At 45.0% G+C, this 19,381-nt stretch overlaps 1 protein-coding gene across 1 annotated transcript in view; it reads right to left on the bottom strand.

The window, feature by feature from the left end:
* The window catches only part of INTS4 (integrator complex subunit 4), a 109,670-nt gene that overhangs the window by 18,101 nt on the left and 72,188 nt on the right, over window positions 1-19,381 (bottom strand). The window contains 6 exon segments of the mRNA XM_030200084.1: window positions 495-625; window positions 2,148-2,228; window positions 10,424-10,517; window positions 11,636-11,793; window positions 15,861-15,994; window positions 16,869-16,984. Of these exon segments, the coding sequence (XP_030055944.1) occupies window positions 495-625; window positions 2,148-2,228; window positions 10,424-10,517; window positions 11,636-11,793; window positions 15,861-15,994; window positions 16,869-16,984 (714 nt within the window).

Here is a 19,381-nt window from a genome sequence, read left to right on the forward strand (position 1 = left end):
AGTACAACTTGGCCATTAACAGAAAAGATCAGTTATGGTTTCTATCCTCTAAGGGGGACTCGCTCTTTCTTTAGGAGAAGAGGGAAAGGGAGCTCCAGGAAGAACTATTTTTAGTAGCTACCCAATGGGAAGGATCCCTATATGAGAGGTAGGGTTACCTCAAAGCATTATAGTAGTAGATGATGACGGCAGAAAAAGACCTGCATGATCCATCCAGTCTGCCCAACAAGATAAACTCATATGTGCTACTTTTTGTGTATACCTTACCTTGATTTGTATCTGTCATTTTCAGGGCACAGACCGTAGAAGTCTGCCCAGCACTAGCCCCACCTCCCAACCACCAGCCCCGCCTCCCACCACCGGTTCCGCCACTCAATCTCAGCTAAGCTTCTGAGTGTTCTTTTTCCTATAGAAAGCTTGAGATATAGCAAAGCAAAATGTCTCTGAGAAAACAGGAACCCCTGAGTCTTGCCAGGCAGTTGCCCACTACTCACCCCCTGGTTGTGCGAGCAGTCACAATGAACTCTAATGCTTTTGCCTGCAGTCTCATGTGGTGAATAATGGCAATTTGTCTTGTTTCTAATCCACTATACATGAACTCCATCTTATACGTTTCTTCCAAAATCTGAAATGAAAGCACAACACCTGCCTCTGACACAGGAGAGATGACTGGACACAAGAAACAGGGAAGCTATCAAATCAGTACAGATTATGCCCATGGTGGCAACAGCAAAAGCACAGATTCTAAAAGATATATTCAATACATCATATGCTGCTTTTCTTCTTACATTTTTTAAAATACAATGTTGTAAACTGGAAGAGAAGAGTGGACCGGCTTCACGTGATTGTAAAGTTCCTGGAGGCACTGGGAAGATTGGCACGTCTCAAAGCGGAACTTCTGACCATATTACTGAAGACCAGACCAGTAACGTCTGCTGTCTCGAAATCAAAAGCCCCCTGAAGACGGACAACCAGAGGCTTTTGGCTCATCCTCAGGCAACTGCTGTGGTTTAGTTTCCCCCTGGTTCTTTCACCAAGTTACTAAGACCTTCTCCAAACAGCCCCCTTGCCCCGAAAGGGCAGTTTAACTAGATGTGACTGATGCTACTCAATGCCGCAACCAGAGTTCTTATGCGAGGTCGGCTGAATATTGGCCGGGCCCACATAGGGTGCAGCAGCCTGCCCGCCCCAAACTGGCCCCTGATATTCAGTGCCAGTGCCCGAACATGGCCCAGCACTGAATATCAGGGGATAATTTAGCCGGCGATGATCAGTGTTAAAAAAAACAACTGCTGACTGCCACCAGCTGAATATTGGGGGGTATGTTTTTTTACCCATAATCAAATATGAAAATGGGAAACAAGATTCATAGGTTATAACAGGTCAGACTGTGAGATTTCTTTCTTGTTCATATTATGTTGCTTTGTACTGTTTTGACACTTGTTTAATAATAAAAAAAAGATTGAAAAATACATAATACTATAATCTGTGTGTGTTCTTTTGAGATTTAGGGACAAGTGTTTACCCTGGCTGGTGTAAGTGATTGCGCCTTAATTCTAGGTGTATTTGACATGTCACACTGGTATTCTATAAGATAAAGTATGTGAATTACCCTCCTTGTGCGGTGCTCAATTTCACTAAGAGGAGCGTGCAAGACGCGAGGGGAAGACAGAGCAGGGCCAGAGACCGATGCCGGACAAGACTTCAAGGTATTTGCTGCTGAAGTGGGTGGGGAGTAGCATCCCCCTTCACCTCAGGCTCTGGCCCCCTCCCACCACGAGGTCTGGCTACGCGCCCCTGCATATAAGAAATATGCTGTACACAAATTTGCCACCAAGCTTGGGGCCATCACTCTGGAACACTAACCTTGTCCTAATACTTAATTCTCTTTGTTAAGTTTTCTAAGACTTGCAGTCTTGTACTCATCAATAAATACAGAGTTATAAATTCAGGAGATGCTTAAAGAAGGCAGTTTAATAAAATAGCTTACAATGTTCTTGACTGCTTACAGATGGTGGAAAATGCTAGGTACACAACATGTGGTTCTGTTAGAAGAGAACCCATTAATACAAACACATCTAGTTCAACTTATTAAAAGGCAAGGAAACACCAAGTGTACTCTGAAGGGTTCAAAAATGAGTACTCACCTGTTTGGCAGCGGTAAACGCCAAAGCATTCTGTTTTAAGAAAAGTGGAGCAGCCATATTCCACAGCTTTTCCTGCAAGGCCTAAAAGAAAACCCCATATACATACTGTAGCATTATACAACAGAAGAAAGACTGCCTTAATATAAAGGTAAAATGCTGTGCCTCACCCTGCATCACTCCAGGATTACAGTAGTGAAGGATCATAATGTGACATACAAGAAGGTACTAAAATGTTCATTTTGCAAATGATGCTAAGGGTACCATATTTTGTCCCCCAAAAAGGAGGACACATGTCCCGCCCCACCACACACCTGCCCCGTCCCCTGTCACACCCCACCCTGCCCCTTTCACACCCCGCCCCACCCTCATTTCATGCCCTCACTCCGCCCCTGTCACATTTTCCCCTCCCCCGTCACACACCCTGTCACCCCCCCCCTCCCCTTACCTTACTACTGCCCTGGTGGTCTAGTGACCTCTTCAGGGCAGGAAAGAGCCCCCTCTTTCCTGCCCGGAGCGCTGCCCTGCATATGCATCCTTCCTGATCTTGGAACCAATTCAAAATGGCTGCCGAGAGTTGAAGTCACTAGACCACCAGGGCAGTAGTAAGTAAGGGGAGGGGAGGCTAGCATCTGCCCGTTTGTCCACCCACCAGCCTGCCCATTTGTCCAGAAATCCGGACAAACGGGCAGATTGGCAAAACCCGCCCAGTTGCCCGGACATGTCCTCAAAAAGATGACATGTCCGGGTAAATCCGGACATATGGTAACCCTAGCTAAGGGAGCATGGAAAAGGCATAGCGTCATGTTCTATTTGACATTGATGGCAAGCCTAAGAATAGCACTGGAAATGATTCTGAGGAGGTTGTACCCTACCCTTAGACTAGTGGAGGAGTGGCCTAGTGGTTAGGGTGGTGGACTCTGGTCCTGGGGAACTGAGTTCGATTCCCACTTCAGGCACAGGCAGCTCCTTGTGACTCTGGGCAAGTCACTTAACCCTCCATTGCCCGCAGCATTGAGCCTGCCATGAGTGGGAAAGCGCGGGGTACAAATGTAACAAAAATAAAATATAAGCAAGGAAATAAGGCAGAAAATACAGGAGGATAAGGGTAGGGTGAGAGGAATCCAGAAATGGAGAGAGGTCTCCACATGAGGATCCAATTTTGTTTGCCAATATGATCTATGTTGTGCTATAAGTACACGCAGAACATGAAACCAGTACCAGAGAAACTGTTTTAAAATGTTGACTAATGATTTTTTGCTAAGAATTTACACAGCAACAGTGCTTCACACTGCCTATCCTCACCTCAAAAACAGAGTCTGGAAATGCACTGCAAGCTAATCATGCTAAATGAACCTGCTCAGACACCAACAAAGGTCAGGAATTCACCATTTTTAAGAGTGATGGCACTTAGTTTGAAATATTTACTACTGCTTTTCAAAGACTTTAAAACAAATAGATTCTCAAAAATTCCAAGCAAGACCATAGAATCAGAGGTTATAATTATTGCTATGTCTGATACAGGTTCCTAAGACCTAAGCAAAGGATCCTTCACTGCCGATTCAAAAACACTCTCGCTCTCTTTACCACAACACTGTTCTTCCCCTATTCCTTCTCCTCCTCACCAATGTACGTTTAGCTGTTTATCTTGGTCAGAGGATACAGGCTGGGCGATGAGATCTCTTGTTCAGGGATCTTTGATTGAACCAGTGACTAAGGGACATTACTGAAGTACCTATAATGGAGTCTGGACGTTTCCACAGCCAGTTATTGTCAGAGATACTGTTTGTCTGCAAGATTTTCCGAGAATGGAGAAATTACGTCTTAACTGCTAATTTTCTTTTCTTCAGTCAGCGACACTGTTCTGAACCAATGGGTGTTATCCCTTCCTACCAGCAGATGGAGGTAGAGAAAACTGAATTTTGCCAGTGACATCACCAACATAAGCAGAGGTGCTCCTTGGAATAATCCAGTATGCATCTGCCCAAGCAACAGAAGGTCCCTATGAAACACATCCATGCCCTTTCAACCACTGCAGCTGCAATGGTAATCAAGCAAGCAAGCCACCACAGAGTGGGAATCCATATTGCTGCCAATCACAAAATGAATTTCTCCTTTTTTTTTTTTTTTTGAAGCACTGAAAAGGAAGCACAGAGCACACCCAGAGTCCTGGGCCAAGGTCTTCCACGGGCAGGACTTCAGAACAGTGTTGCCTACTAAAAAAAGAGAATTATCAGGTAAGACAATTTCTCCTTTCTTAGTGTCAGCTCCACTGTTCTGAACCAACAGGATGTACCAAAGCAGATCTATTGGGCGGTGGAAGACAAGGCCCTCCTAATGACGGCTCTGCCGAAGTCCAAACGGGCTCTGGCCAGCATGTCCAATCTGTAGTGCTTAGCAAAGGAATGAAGTGATGACCAAGTTGACACCCTGCAAATCTCCTCAGGGAATACCACCCGGGCATCTGTCTAGGAAGCAGCTTGAGCCCTAGTACAGTGGGCTTTGAGAAAATACTGGATTATTCCAGGGAGCATCGCTGCTTATGCTGGTGATGTCACTGGCAGAGTTCAGTTTTTCTACCTCCACCTGCTAGTAGGAAGGGATCACACCCACTGGTTCAGAATACTGCAGATGATGCTAATAAAAGTGAAGTTACTCACCTGTAGCAGGTGTTCTCCGAGAACAGCAGGCCAGGTATTCTCACATGTGGGTGACGTCATCTGACGGAGCCCAGTGCAGATGCAGACTAGTGTGTATATGTTTCAAGAAATTTCTAGTAGTGTCTTACTGCATGACGTGCAGGTGCAGGGTCCTTCAGTCAGGTAATATAGCTAAAGGAATACAACTCCTAGGGGAGGCAGGAGGGTGTGGGAGAATACCTGGCCTGCTGTCCTCACAGAACATCTGCTACAGGTGAATAACTTCATTTTCTCCAAGGTCATGCAGGCCCAGTTGTATTCTCACATGTGGGAATCCCTAGCTACCAGGCTCACCAAAAACAACACTAGGATGGTAAGGACTCAAAATGTCGAGGCCTCCAAATCAATTAACCAGAAACTATATACATACTAGCTGTGAAAGTGCAGCCCGGGACATAAGAAAATCGGGCTTAGGAAGTGGAGTTACATAAGAATAGCTATACTGGGTCAAACCAATGGTCCATCTAGCCCAGTATCCTGTTTCCAACAGTGGTCAAGCCAAGTCACAAGTACCTGGCAGAAACTCAAATAGTGGAAACATTCTATGTTGCCAATCCCAGGGCAAGCAGTAGCTTATCCATGTCTGTCTCAATAGCAGACTATGAACTTTTCCTCCAGGAACTTGTCCAAAAGTTTTTTATACCCGGATACGCTAACCGCTGTTACTACATCCTCCGGCAAAGGGTTCCAGAGCTTTACTATTTGTTGAGTTAAAAAAATATTTCCTCCTATTTATTTTAAAAGTATTTCCATGTAACTTCCTTCAGTGTCCCCTAGTCTTTTCATTTTTGGAACAAGTTGGATTGTAGATACCAAACAGATTCTGTGGGACTGTCTGTCCGAACACAGTCATGTTGGGTATCCTGTTCAAGGCAGTAGTGAGATGTGAATGTGTGAAGACTACACTGCAGCTTTACAAATCTCCTCAATGGAGGCTAATCTCGTGGGCTACCGATGTAGCTATGTCTCTCCTGGTTGAGAAGGATGCAGCTGGAGGCTGCAAAGAGTACATAAGTAATGCCACACTGGGAAAAGACCAAGGGTCATTCGAGCCCAGCATCCTGTCCCCGACAGCGGCCAATCCAGGCCAAGGGCACCTGGCAAGCTTCCCAAACGTACAAACAATCTATACATGTTATTCCTGGAATTGTGGATTTTTCCCAAGTCCATTTAGTAGTGGTTTATGGACTGGATGGTGTCAGTATGCTTCTTTATGAGGTCGGCAAACTCCTCCACCTTGTCCCCAAAAAGACTGTCTCCTCGGCAAGGTACGTCTACTAATCTCTCCTGAACCACTGGTGCTAGGTCAGAGACACACAGCCAGGAGAGTCTGCGCATCCCCACACTCATGGTGGACAGTCTGGACACAACATTAGAAGTGTCCTAAGTGCCCCAAGCCAGATACTTTCTGCATTTCAGCTGCTTACTGGCCAACTGGCGAAGCTCAGCGGCTTGCTACTGAGGCAGAGAGTCCACAAGACTAACAGGCTTATTTTCGAAAGAGAAGGGTGCCCATCTTCCGACACAAATCGGGAGATGGGCATCCTTCTCTCAGAGTCGCCCAAATCAGCATAATAGAAATCCAATTTTGGGCATCCTCAACTGCTTCCCGTTGTGGGGACGACCAAAGTTCACGGGGGCGTGTCGGCACCGTAGTGAAGGCGGGACTGGGGCATGATTAAGAGATGAGCATCCTCGGCCGATAATGGAAAAAAGAAGGGCGTCCCTGACGAGTACTTGGCCGACTTTACTTGGTCCATTTTTTCTTGCGACCAAGCCGTGAAAAGGTGCCCATACTGACCAGATGACCACCGGAGGGAATCGGGGATGACCTCCCCTTACTCCCCTAGTGGTCACCAACCCCCTCCCACTCTCAAAAAAAAAACTTTAAAAACATTTTTTTGCCAGCCTCTAATGTCATACTCAGCTCCATGACAGCAGTATGCAGGTCCCTGGAGCAATTTTAGTGGGTGCAGTGCACTTCAGCCAGGAGGACCCAGGCCCATCCCCCCCCCCCACCTGTTACACTTGTGGTGGTAAATGTGAGCCCTCCAAAACCCACCCGAAACCCTCTGTACCCACATGTAGGTGCCCCCTTCACCCCTTAGGGCTATGGTAGTGGTGTACAGTTGTGAGGAGCATAGCTCCTGGGAGCAATTTGTGAAGTCCACTGCCGTACCCCCTAGGGTGCCCGGTTGGTGTCCTGGCATGTCAGGGGGACCAGTGCACTACGAATTCTGGCTCCTCACATGAACAAATAGCTTGGATTTGGTCATTTTTGAGATGGGCGTCCTCGGTTTCCATTATGGGCGAAAACTGGGGATGACCATCTCTAAGGTCGACCATCTCAACATTTAGGTCGACCTAAATGTTGAGATTTGGGCGTCCCCGACCATATTGTCGAAACGAAAGATGGACGCCCATCTTTTTTCGATAATACGGGTTTCCCCTCCCCTTCGCGGGGCCGTCCTCTGAGGATGCCCTCATGAAAACTTGGGCACCCCGTTCAATTATGCCCTTCTAAGTGTACTGCGTAGTGAAGACTTCAAGTAGATGCTCGTATAGAGGTGGTAGGACTGAATATGGGAAATAAGCATTGAGGCCTGATAAATTTTCCTCCCAAACAAGTCTAATGTCTGAGCCTTTCTACCTGGGAGAGCAGAGGCATGAGTCCTGGAACTCCTAAGCTCGTTTGAGGCAGATGAGCCCTCTCAAATCTGGGAGCCTTCTGAATACAGTACTGCACATCCACCTTCTTAGGTGCAACGTGCACTGAAAGGGGAGATTCCCAGTTCTTCATCAGTGCACCTTTAAGGATAGGGTGTAATGGAACCGTGATCCCTTCCTTAGGAGGCAACTCATAATCCAAGACAAACAACATCTCTGCCCTGGGTTCCTCCTCTGTCTCCAATTTAAATAGGATGGCCTAAGTGATCTCCTTCACAAAACTTGTGAAAGAGAGACCCTCAGGTCTCTCAGATTTATGTCTCTCTTGAGGTGGGGAGGGATCAGAGGGGACCCCATAAGGCTCTTCTTGTGAGAAAAAATGAGGGTCCTCTTCCGAGTACCATGAGTGGTCCCAATCAGACTCCTCACAGTACTCAGATTGAACAAAGTAAGTCTATGCCTGCCCCAGCTCAGTGGTACCACACCCATGCTCCGAATGGCGCCAGGGTACAGCCCTACCCTCAGACTCCAGGGAAAGCTTCCTCCCCCGATGTCGAGAGCGGTACTGTATGGGCCAACATTGACACCCATAGGGGCACCAGATTGAACAAAGTAAGTCTATGCCTGCCCCAGCTCAGTGGTACCACACCCATGCTCCGAATGGCGCCAGGGTACAGCCCTACCCTCAGACTCCAGGGAAAGCTTCCTCCCCCGATGTCGAGAGCGGTACTGTATGGGCCAACATTGACACCCAAAGATCGCTCTTCGGACAAGGTAGGAACCTCAGAAAGAAGCTGGGGCTGAGACACAGCTGGCACAAGCGCCCTTGCTGCCTGAGCGGTGTGCAGCTGTAGCATCTGCACCAGCTCCTCCCTAAGCATGGCTCAGTACCACTCATCGAAGGTAGGCATTTGCAAAGACTGGGAAGCCAGGTCAGGGACAGCCTGTGAAGGAGCCAGTGCCGAACCAGAAGTGGAAACCTGGCTGACAGGAGACTGGCGCACCGGTACCTCCATCAAGGAAGGGGAGTGCTCCTCCTGGTGCCAGCACTTCTCAGGTACCAGCTATAACGATGCCATGATGCTCCCTGCACCATGTATTGAAGAGGACCAATGCTTGGGCTTCCCCTGATGCCAAACTTCTCGGTCCTTCGGTGCCGATGAGGACGACGTTGAACCCGTATACATCCTCAGTGTTGGGTTCGATGTTGACCGGTCCCAGGACCAGCTATCAGCGCCCGATGTTGAGGGAGGTGGAGACCACCGCAATGCTGGTGCACTCCCAGTGATAGCTGATGTCTGGCCAGCCATCAAGGTCGATGCTTCCAGCGCCGATGTTGATGGATCAGCCTTCAAGGAGCCAAAAAGCCTCTCCTGCTGGACCTGATGCACCCTCTGTGTCCTCAACTGTAATTTCAAACAGAGATAATAGGAGTTAGGGTCATAGTTAGACCCAAGGCACCCCGATATACCACGTGTGTGGGTCCGTCATTGAAATCACCTCTTAAAGCCACTGGGGGTCTTCTTGGACATTGAGAAAAGAATTGCGGCCAAATTAACGTAGTAAAGTGACAGCAGATAAAGACCTGTACGGTCCATCCAGTCTGCCCAACAACATAAATTCATTTTACATGGTATGCGATACTTTATATGTATACCGGAGTTTGATTTGTCCTTGTCATTTTCAGGGCACAGACCGTAGAAGTCTGCCCATCACTCTTCTTGTACTAAACGTTCTGAAGCTAATATCAAAGCACCTTAAAATGTACACTCCACCCCATCCATATCTATTCAGTCTCGATCAGGGCACAGACCGTAGACGTTCGTCCAGCACTGGTTTTGTTTCCCAATTACTGGCGTTGCCACCCAATCTCCGCTAAGATTCCATGGATCCATTCCTTCTAAACAGGACTCCTTTGTGTTTATCCCACACTTGTTCCTCAATTTTGGACTACAAAAAGGGGCAGAGCCCAATCGAAGTTGGTGATCAGGCCTAAGCTGGCCTATCGAGCTGCAAAATGGAAAAACAATTTGAAGGGCCAAAAACACTAAGAACTAAGAGGGAAAATAACAAAAATAAAATTAAAGACAAAAGAAATTGAAAAATATCCACATGGAAAGGCACTGCAAAAGCAGAGAAAAAAAGCGCTGAGGGGAGACCATGAAGACAAGTCCTCTCTGTTCCTTGGAAAAAGGAAGACTGAGGGATCCGCACTCATACATCCATGAATGTGTGGTGAGAAGCTACTACAATTTTCTTAAAACATGTACACATGTGAGAATACAACTGGACCTGCTTGTCCACAAAGAATACAGATTTACCTCTAGAGGATTTGCAGACCTACCTTTAACAACTGGTAATTCTACTGGAGTAAAGAAAACGCTCTTTGCCTACAAAACATATCAAACTTTACTAAGCACTACAGCTAGCGTATACTATACACAAACATAATGGAATTTGAGGGATTGACATTAAACATGCAGTTTAAACATTGTTTCTGCCAAAAGCCTTTTGTCAGCTATAACATTAAAAGCAACTGAATGATTATTAAATATTGATCACAATATGCCAGCTACAGCAAAATGTAACAGCACTGTCTGTTGCTACTGAACTACAGATCCTCTCCAAGTAAGAACCTTCTGACTGGAAGAAGCTGGGATACTGGTGCAACTAAGCTGTGGTTTGGCCCATTTTCTATCATCAAAGGTCTATCATCATACTCTCCACACTCAACAATTCATATCAGATGCTATACCAAATCTAAGCACAAGAATGCTACTTCAAAGGCTTGGTAAGTCTACTCTGTAGGGCTTTTATCCATAGTTACCCAAAAGTAGTTCTGTATTAACTAGTTATGACTAATATTATTTTATCAAAAGACAGAAAAATGGTCTTGTTTCAAAGGCCTCCTACCTTAATTAGAAGCAACTGACAGCGCAGGTAGGCTGCTGAGAAGTCTGCCATCCCAGCTAGCTCTGACTGCAGTTCCCCAAGTCTCTGGAGGTCGCTGAGGCAGAAAATTAAAAAAGTCATTGTTACATGCAAGGTAAACAAAAATGAGTCTCATGTTATTTATATTTTCATCATATCATCAGACATCAGAACGAGCATGTATACACAGAAAACATCTTGAACAACAGAGGCTACAGTCCTTCACAACTGTCACTCATGACTAGGGAATGACAAATCATACCGGTAGATGTCATAAGATTCTATTAAAATAATGTGTGAAGAAATTTGATGAAATAACAAATTCTACTCAGAGGGAATGGTACCTTCCTATGATTTGCTTATGGATGTTGACTCATATTGGTGGTGCCACAAAACTACCTTACATCAGTATGAAGAGACATTTAACGAAAGATAACAAGGGCAAGCAGAAAAGGAAACAAATATTGGGCTTCTCTCTCTCTAACACACTTTCCTACGTATGGGAAGACATATAAACACATTTTGTTTGGACTTACTAAGGCCTTTCACCCAGTACCACATGAACATAAAGTGTATGAAGCTACACATAAGGATAAAGATATGTTTAAAAACAGGTTGAATATATTGTTTAGAATACAAAAGATTGATGGGTACAATGATCAGCTAAGCTCTGAGGTGATAATTCATGGTGTCAAAAAGGTAATTTTTTTTACAGGAAGGCAAAACAGACTGGGACCAGCTGCCTTTTGCTTTCCACTGAATAGTAGTGAACTTACTGCCAGAGGAGAAGATGAAGAAAGATGAAAACAAAAAAACAAAGGAAAAAAAAAATCACACAAATCAGACTTTTTGGATTTTGAGTGTTACATAATGCAAATCAGCCCCTACTTTCAATTCTTTCATCACATTTTGTTTTAAAGTTTATCAGCTGCTAAACATGCAAAATCTTGCACACATGGTATCTTTTGTTTTCTGACACTTTTTACTGAAGTAAGACTTATCCAAAGATGCTATTGTTCATGATCTTTTGAGACCACATAAGTCCCGTCTTCATGGAACTGTACACATTCCAACCTGGACAATCCAATTCCTATCTAGATGACATATGCAAAATAGAGCTCCACATCGAGGAATTTAACCACCTTTCTTTCAACGAAGAACCATTTAGTTCCACTGAAAACTATACAGACCTACCGAATGGTGAATTCCAGCAACTCTTGCCTCCCTTGTGGGTCCAGGTGCTGAAGATTGTAAACTCTCTCAAGGCTTTGCTGCAGGAAGTGCTGGGAAGCATCTTCATGTGGGATGATGCTAGGGACAACAGGCAATGAGACTAGCTTCCTGCCTGGTAACTGAGGAAACCAAACAAGGTCAAAGCAGAAGGTGAAGTTTCAACAGCTGTATCACATCTGTTGCACAGCCACAGTTGTAAGCATCAGAGGTAACAAAACATAGTAAATGACAGCAGATAAATGGCAGAACTGGATTAATCATCATCCATTAGATTCTAACTCATTTTCCCATGTATATTGGACATGCCCAGGAGTTTAAAAAATTCTGGATAATAACATAGTAACATAGTAGATGACGGCAGAAAAAGACCTGCACGGTCCATCCAGTCTGCCCAACAAGATTAATTCATATGTGCTACTTTTTATTTGTACCTGTCTTCTTCAGGGCACAGACCGTATAAGTCTGGCCAGCACTATCCCCGCCTCCCAACCACCAGCCCCGCCTCCCACCACCAGCTCTGGCACAGACCGTATAAGTCTACCCAGCACTATCCCCGCCTCCCAACCACCAGCCCCGCCTCCCACCACCAGCTCTGGCACAGACCATATAAGTTTGCCCAGCACTATCCCCACCTCCCAACTACCACTTGTTTAATAATAAAAAAAGATTGAAAAATACATAATACTATAATCTGTGTGTGTTCTTTTGTGATTTAGGGACAAGTGTTTACCCTGGCTGGTGTAAGTGATTGCGCCTTAATTCTAGGTGTATTTGACATGTCACACTGGTATTCTATAAGATAAAGTATGTGAATTACCCTCCTTGTGTGGTGCTCAATTTCACTAAGAGGAGCATGCAAGACGCGAGGGGAAGACAGAGCAGGGCCAGAGACCGGCACTGGACAAGACTTCAAGGTATTTGCTGCGGAAGTGGGTGGGGAGCAGACAAAAATATGCCCCCCCCCCACCTCGGGCTCAAGATAGCTAGATATTTGGAATGACTGTTAGGCTCCCCTGATACCTTTTTCGATGGATACGTTTGAAGTTCTTCGAATGCAGAGCAGGGGTAATCGTCAATTTATTCGAAAAGCGAGTCTAATTGGTAAAAAAAAGTTATTCTTAGTATGTGGATGTCTCTTCATGTTCAAGTGTACAGCGCTGCGTACATCTAGTAGCGCTATAGAAATGATAAGTAGTAGTAGTAGAGGATGAACACAGAGCCCCCCCCCCCCTGTTTTTTGGAGCTGGCACAATAGGTTTACGTGCTCTAATGTTGAAGGAACATAATGAGGCCCTACAACAAAGGGCATTAACTCAGAATGGAGGGAATGAAACATCCTCCCGGAGGGCATAAACTCATCCTCCACTGAGACATAACTGGAAGGAATAAACTCATCCTCCAAAACATGAAACTGGAGGGCATCAGAACTCTGCTGCACGTCTTATATTCCGCCTGAAGCGATATACTCATATCACCCCTCTTCTCAGGTCACTTCACTGGCTTCCAATCAGATACCGCATACAGTTCAAGTTTCTCCTTCTTACCTACAAGTGCACTCAGTCTGCAGCCCCTCATTACCTCTCTACCCTCATCTCCCCTTACGTTCCCGCCCGTAACCTCCGCTCACAGGACAAATCCCTCCTCTCAGTACCCTTTTCCACCACCGCCAACTCCAGGCTCCGCTCATTCTGCCTCGCCTCACCCTATGCTTGGAATAAACTTCCTGAGCCCTTACGCCAAGCCCCCTCCCTACCCATCTTCAAATCTTTGCTCAAAGCCCACCTCTTCAATGTTGCTTTCGGCACCTAACCTTTATACCTTTCAGGAAATCTAGACTGCCCCAATTTGACTGCTCCTATTGACTGACTGTACATTTGTCCTTTAGATTGTAAGCTCCTTGAGCAGGGACTGTCCTTCTATGTTAAATTGTACAGCGCTGCGTAACCCTAGTAGCGCTTTAGAAATGTCAAGTAGTAGTAGTAGTAATGAGGCAAGCTCTTCACAGAAGAGTAAAAAACACACTTTTCTTTTAACATGGGAAAAATACATATAGGTGCTCATTTTCAAAGCATATGGACTTACAAAGTTACACTGAGGCTCATTTTCAAAGCACTTAGATTTACAAAGTTCTATAGGTTACTATGGGGATCATTTTCGAAAGAGAAAAATATCTAAAAACTGGCGTAAAGTGATTTTTTTCTCACAAAAAGGTCCAAATCAGTATTTTCAAAACCTATTTTTTAGACATTTTTCTATGCTGTTCGGCTGCAGTGTGTCCAAATCTCAAGGGGGGGCGTGCTAAGGGTGGGATTTGGGTATGACATTTGGTTGGGGTAAAGCATTTTAATGGGGTTCAGGATTCTTTTTCATGGGGAGATTTAAGAAAAAAATCTCTGAGAAGTAATATAACAGCAAACAGGCCCTAAACAGCAGGCGTTTATTTCCAATAAAAGTTTCAACAACAAAAAAAAAAATCTCTTTTTGTTTTTGAATTTGTTTAAAGTTAGGGTTATCCCTGAGTCCTGAAGGGTTTTAAGGCCTGAGCCGATATATGCTAACACTAGTTGGAATGGGGGGGTTTCCGAGCCCCCCCCTGGAGTCGCCGCCGCCGCCCCTCCACCCGGCCCGGGCAGCACTGTAAACTTACATCAGCACGCAGCAGCAGGCACATCAGCAAAGCTGCCGTCGGGGCGGGCTTCCTTCTCTGCCTGTGTCCCGCCCTCGTGTGATGTAACGTCGGCGGGGGCGGGACAAAGGCAGAGAAGGAAGCCCGATGGCAGCTTTGCTGATGTGCCTGCTGCTGCATGGTGATGTAAGTTCACAGTGCTCAGGCCAGATGGAGGGGCGGCGGCTCCGACGTCTGCAGCATGCCAGTAGAGACTTCCCTCTCTGTCCCGCCCCCATCATCACGTATTGAAGCAGGGGCGGGGCAGAAAGGGAAGTCTCTACTGCGCATTTGCGAGTGAGTACGGTCACTCGCCCTTTATATGTCTGATAGCTCTCTGGAAAGATTTAATTACACCTTTCTTCAGTTTTAATATGTGTAGAAGAGGGGAGGTGGGTTTGGGTAAGGTTTAAAAGAAACTCACACATATTGTTTATTGTCATACGTATTGTTTTATTATTATTACAGAATATTTGTGTACGCATGATGCAAAATATCAAGACATTCACATTAAATGTAAAATAAAAAAATTTTAAAAAACAGTAGGAAAAGCCTCACAACTCGGTCTGGAACAAAGACATCCACACAGACCATCAGGGGCTACCTCACAGGAATAAAATCTTTCCAGAATCTTTCAAACAATTTTTACACTGGTTTGGTTTATTTGTGGATTGATGTATTCTGAATATGGAATGAGCAGATATGCCGATACAACAGTAAGTTTTTTCGACCTTCTGTGATGCATTTTAGTGCTGGTTTGAAGAATGATCAATTTTGATTTCATTATATCTGTGTTGCAAATGATTGGTCCCTATTACCCTAAAGCAGAGTACAAGCCTAGGGGGATATGAGAGGGGGGGGGGGGGGGGGTTTGGGGAGGGGGGGTAAAGGGAGGAGAAAGGTGGGAGGGGGTAGCGGGTTAGGGGTCTGTGGATTTAGTTCTTGGGGGGGGGGGGGGTATGTTAGTGGTGGGGTGAGGTCTCCTTTCATTATTAAAAATTGATGTTATTTTACCAAACTGTCTATACTGTTGGCTAAGTTGAATTGGAGCTAAAGATTTTGGTTGTCATTTGTGATTTGCAACTATTCATCAATAAAAAATTGTTGAAAACTAGAAGGGCATTCCAGGCATTCACCACCCTTTACATGAAGTATTTTCGAATGCTCTTTAAAAAATTTACCTCCTCCTCCTTCAGCTTCATAATACTCTAGTTCTATAATACACTGTTCTGGTTTAACTTTCTCTCAAAAAAACAAACAAAAAAATTTAAACAAAGACATTGTTCCCATTCTGTGTTTATGGAAAACATCATAGATGACCAGGTCATAACTATACCTAGAGTTCTCCATCTCCGCTGCGTATATATATTTAAAAGATTCAAATCCACTACCAACATGACATTTATGAATAATTTTGGAATATTAACACAGATTACTATGCTGCTGTCAGCAATCATGACATACAAATTATCATATGAAAATTAAAAAAAAGAATGGAGTAATAAGCTGGGCTTGACTTACGCTGAGCGGAGGGACCAGATGGGAGAGACTGTCGCGCAGGTAGGCATAGTGCCTGAAGGTATGGTCCGAGAATAGCGCTGGCATTGTTGGACATGTTTTAGCAGCATTGAAAATGAGAACCAACACGGCAATATCTAAAATGGATAGTTAAGTACTCTTTTAAAACATGAGAAGAAACCTTGCTGTCCAGTGCTGAACAGCCACGCAGTTGTGGTGAAAAATTACATTTGGTCTTACCTGCTAACTTTGTTTCCTTTATTCCTCCTAAATCAATCCAGACAGATGGGTTTATGCCACCCTGCCAGCAGATGGAGACAGAACACTTTTCCAGTGACATCTTTAGCAGTACAAAAAGTGGTGCACCCCTGGAACTTGCAAGTACTCTATTGACAAAACTGTAATAAAACTAAATATAAACAAACCCTAGCCAAACAAAAAAAACTCCAACTCAAACAAATATTCCTCTGCAAGGATAAAATGGAGCCTTAGACTGGGCCGGGCTAGGCGTCGCCATTTTGCAGACGGTGCCAATGGAAGAGAACGGAGGCCACCTCCCTCCTCCAACTTAAGTTAGGGGGGTGGGGAAGGGCTGCTAGACCACCAGGTGTGTGTGTATGGGGGGATTGACTTGCAGTCCCACTGGGTCACCAGGGACATCTGAGGGATGTTGGGGGTGGGGGGGGGAGGTAGGGGTGCTGGAGACCCACCAGATCTCCAACCCCCCTTTGAACCTGTTTCGAAGGGGGGACCAGAGGGACCAGAGGTCCAACGGACCTCCAGTCCCTGTTTCGCCTGGCTCGGGGCGGGGGAAGTGGGGTCTGGTGGTCCCATGGACCTCCAGCCCCTGTGTTTGAGAATTGCATGCTTAAATTTGCATGTAATTATCTCTGATCATAGGTGCGGTAAAGCCCTGTGCTGTTCCAGTGCTATTTATAGATCAATGTTTGGAACAGCGAATGGCTTTTGATCATCTGCCCATTAGTGTGTGTCACACAACAAGAAGGATACATGCTGGATCATCCATGTCAGGTTCTGGGGTGTCGAAGAAAGGGTGCGTACTCAGCAACTCTGGAACCAAAGGAAGTACCAGGGTGGGGTGTCTGCTTCCAAGGAACTTCAAGCACCTGCCAAGGAATTCAGAGCAAAGCAAGAAAAGAATCATCATTCAGCAGGACTGGTTAGAAATTATAATGTAAGAAAGTCTCAGGATCACACTTTTTTGATGGCTGCTTAAATTTTATGGAATGCAGTACCAGAAGAAGTTGCATTTTGAAAATAATTGTTTTTGTAAAAAGGTGAAAGCTTTTTATTTTCAACAGGTTTTTTTTTTTTAACTTAATTTAGGTTTTTCTTACTTTGAATTGTTTTATTTAATATTTAAATTAATTTGTTAACTTTTATAGCTAACAAATTAACTATGTTTTATTTAACTCACTGAGAACAAAGAATCAGTATTTATTTGCTGCATTTATATCCCACATTTCCCCACCTTTTTGCAAGCTCAATGTATCAGTGCGCAATAAATGTTTTTATTATTCTCTTTTGTAATTTATTTTAAACAATAAAACTCAAAGCAAGGGCTGGGTTCAGCTCAGATTTTTTGCTCCTCAGGTTGGCCAGGAATAGGGATGCTGCAGAGCACTCATAGCTCCTAGGAAGTGGGGAGGTGACAGTCAGTCGTCATACAGTGTTGACATCTTGTGGATGAATTTAGGAACCATGACTGCAGAGTTCTGAAAGAAGCACTAGGGAATAGTTTCCAGCAATGGAAACTAAAGGAAGATGAGATGATATAAAATAGAGGGGGGGGGGGGGGGGTCCAAATCCTAGGTAGTTGTAGATGAAGGTTTATGGCACTGGATCTCAGCCCTGATTCCCATCAAGTTGAAGTGTAGGGGCAAGGGCCCCTGCATAAAGCATTGTTTAAAGCTTTGGAGGAGTGGCCTAGTGGTTAGGGTGGTGGACTCTGGTCCTGGGGAACTGAGTTCGATTCCCACTTCAGGCACAGGCAGCAACTTGTGACTCTGGGCAAGTCACTTAACCCTCCATTGCCCCATGTAAGCCGCATTGAGCCTGCCATGAGTGGGAAAGCACAGGGTACAAATGTAATAAATATAAAATAGATACTATTGGAGATTCTACATGGAATGTTGCTATTCCACTAGCAACATTCCATGTAGAAGGCTGCGCAGGCTTCTGTTTCTGTGAGTCTGACGTCCTGCACGTACGTGCAGGATGTCAGACTCACAGAAGCAGAAGCCTGCGCAGCCACATTGGTGATCTGCAAGGGCCGACTTCTACATGGAATGTTTCTAGTGGAATAGCAACATTCCATGTAGAATCTCAAATAGTAGCAACAGTAGAGGAGTGGCCTAGTGGTTAGGTTGGTGGACTTTGGTCCTGGGGAACTGAGTTTGATTCCCACTTCAGGCACAGGCAGCTCTTTGTGACTCTGGGCAAGTCACTTAACCCTCCATTGCCCCATGTAAGCCACATTGAGCCTGCCATGAGTGGGAAAGCACAGGGTACAAATGTAATAAATATAAAATAGATACTATTGGAGATTCTACATGGAATGTTGCTACTATTGAGATTCTGTTGCTACTATTTCAGATTCTACATGGAATGTTAATGTTGCTATTCCACTAGCAACATTCCATGTAGAAGGCTGCGCAGGCTTCTGTTTCTGTGAGTCTGCAGGACGTCAGACTCACAGAAGCAGAAGCCTGCGCAGCCACATTGGTGATCTGCAAGGGCCGACTTCTACATGGAATGTTTCTAGTGGAATAGCAACATTCCATGTAGAATCTCAAATAGTAGCAACAGTGGAGGAGTGGCCTAGTGGTTAGGGTGGTGGACTTTGGTCCTGGGGAACTGAGTTCGATTCCCACTTCAGGCACAGGCAGCTCCTTGTGACTCTGGGCAAGTCACTTAACCCTCCATTGCCCCAGGTACAAATAAGTACCTGTATATGTAAGCCGCATTGAGCCTGCCATGAGTGGGAAAGCGCGGGGTACAAATGTAACAACAACAAAAAAAAAAGCATTATATGCATTATACATACCAGAATATAACAAAGTTATAGAAGTAATACATGGCACCTTCCAGCATTACCAATCTGACTTTAAAATACAGACTTTGGCAAACCACCTTTCAATGCTAAGGCCTCTGTGTTTGGGCACAGTCAGTAGGGACATTGCAGATATCATCAAAAACTGCAGGACAGCTAAGGATCAATGGAAATTTCTTTGATGTCTGAGCTGATATAATGGCTGGAGAGACAGAATATAACAACATGCTGTCTCCTGGGACAATGCACTCCACAGTTGGTGTGGCTCTGTGCTCTTCATCGTGGTGCTGATGCGACAGCATTGTGGCCTTTAAGAGGCAGATGCACTAAAGCTAAATGAGCCTTTAATGACTCTCCAACGAGGAAAATTTGATCCGTTGCATGCATCAAAGGGCTTTTACCGAGGAAGCCAGCAGCTAACGAAAACGGAATGGAGATGAGCAATTAGTGT

The sequence above is a fragment of the Microcaecilia unicolor genome, chromosome 4 (genome assembly GCF_901765095.1).
Source record: "Microcaecilia unicolor chromosome 4, aMicUni1.1, whole genome shotgun sequence".
NCBI lineage: Eukaryota > Metazoa > Chordata > Amphibia > Gymnophiona > Siphonopidae > Microcaecilia > Microcaecilia unicolor.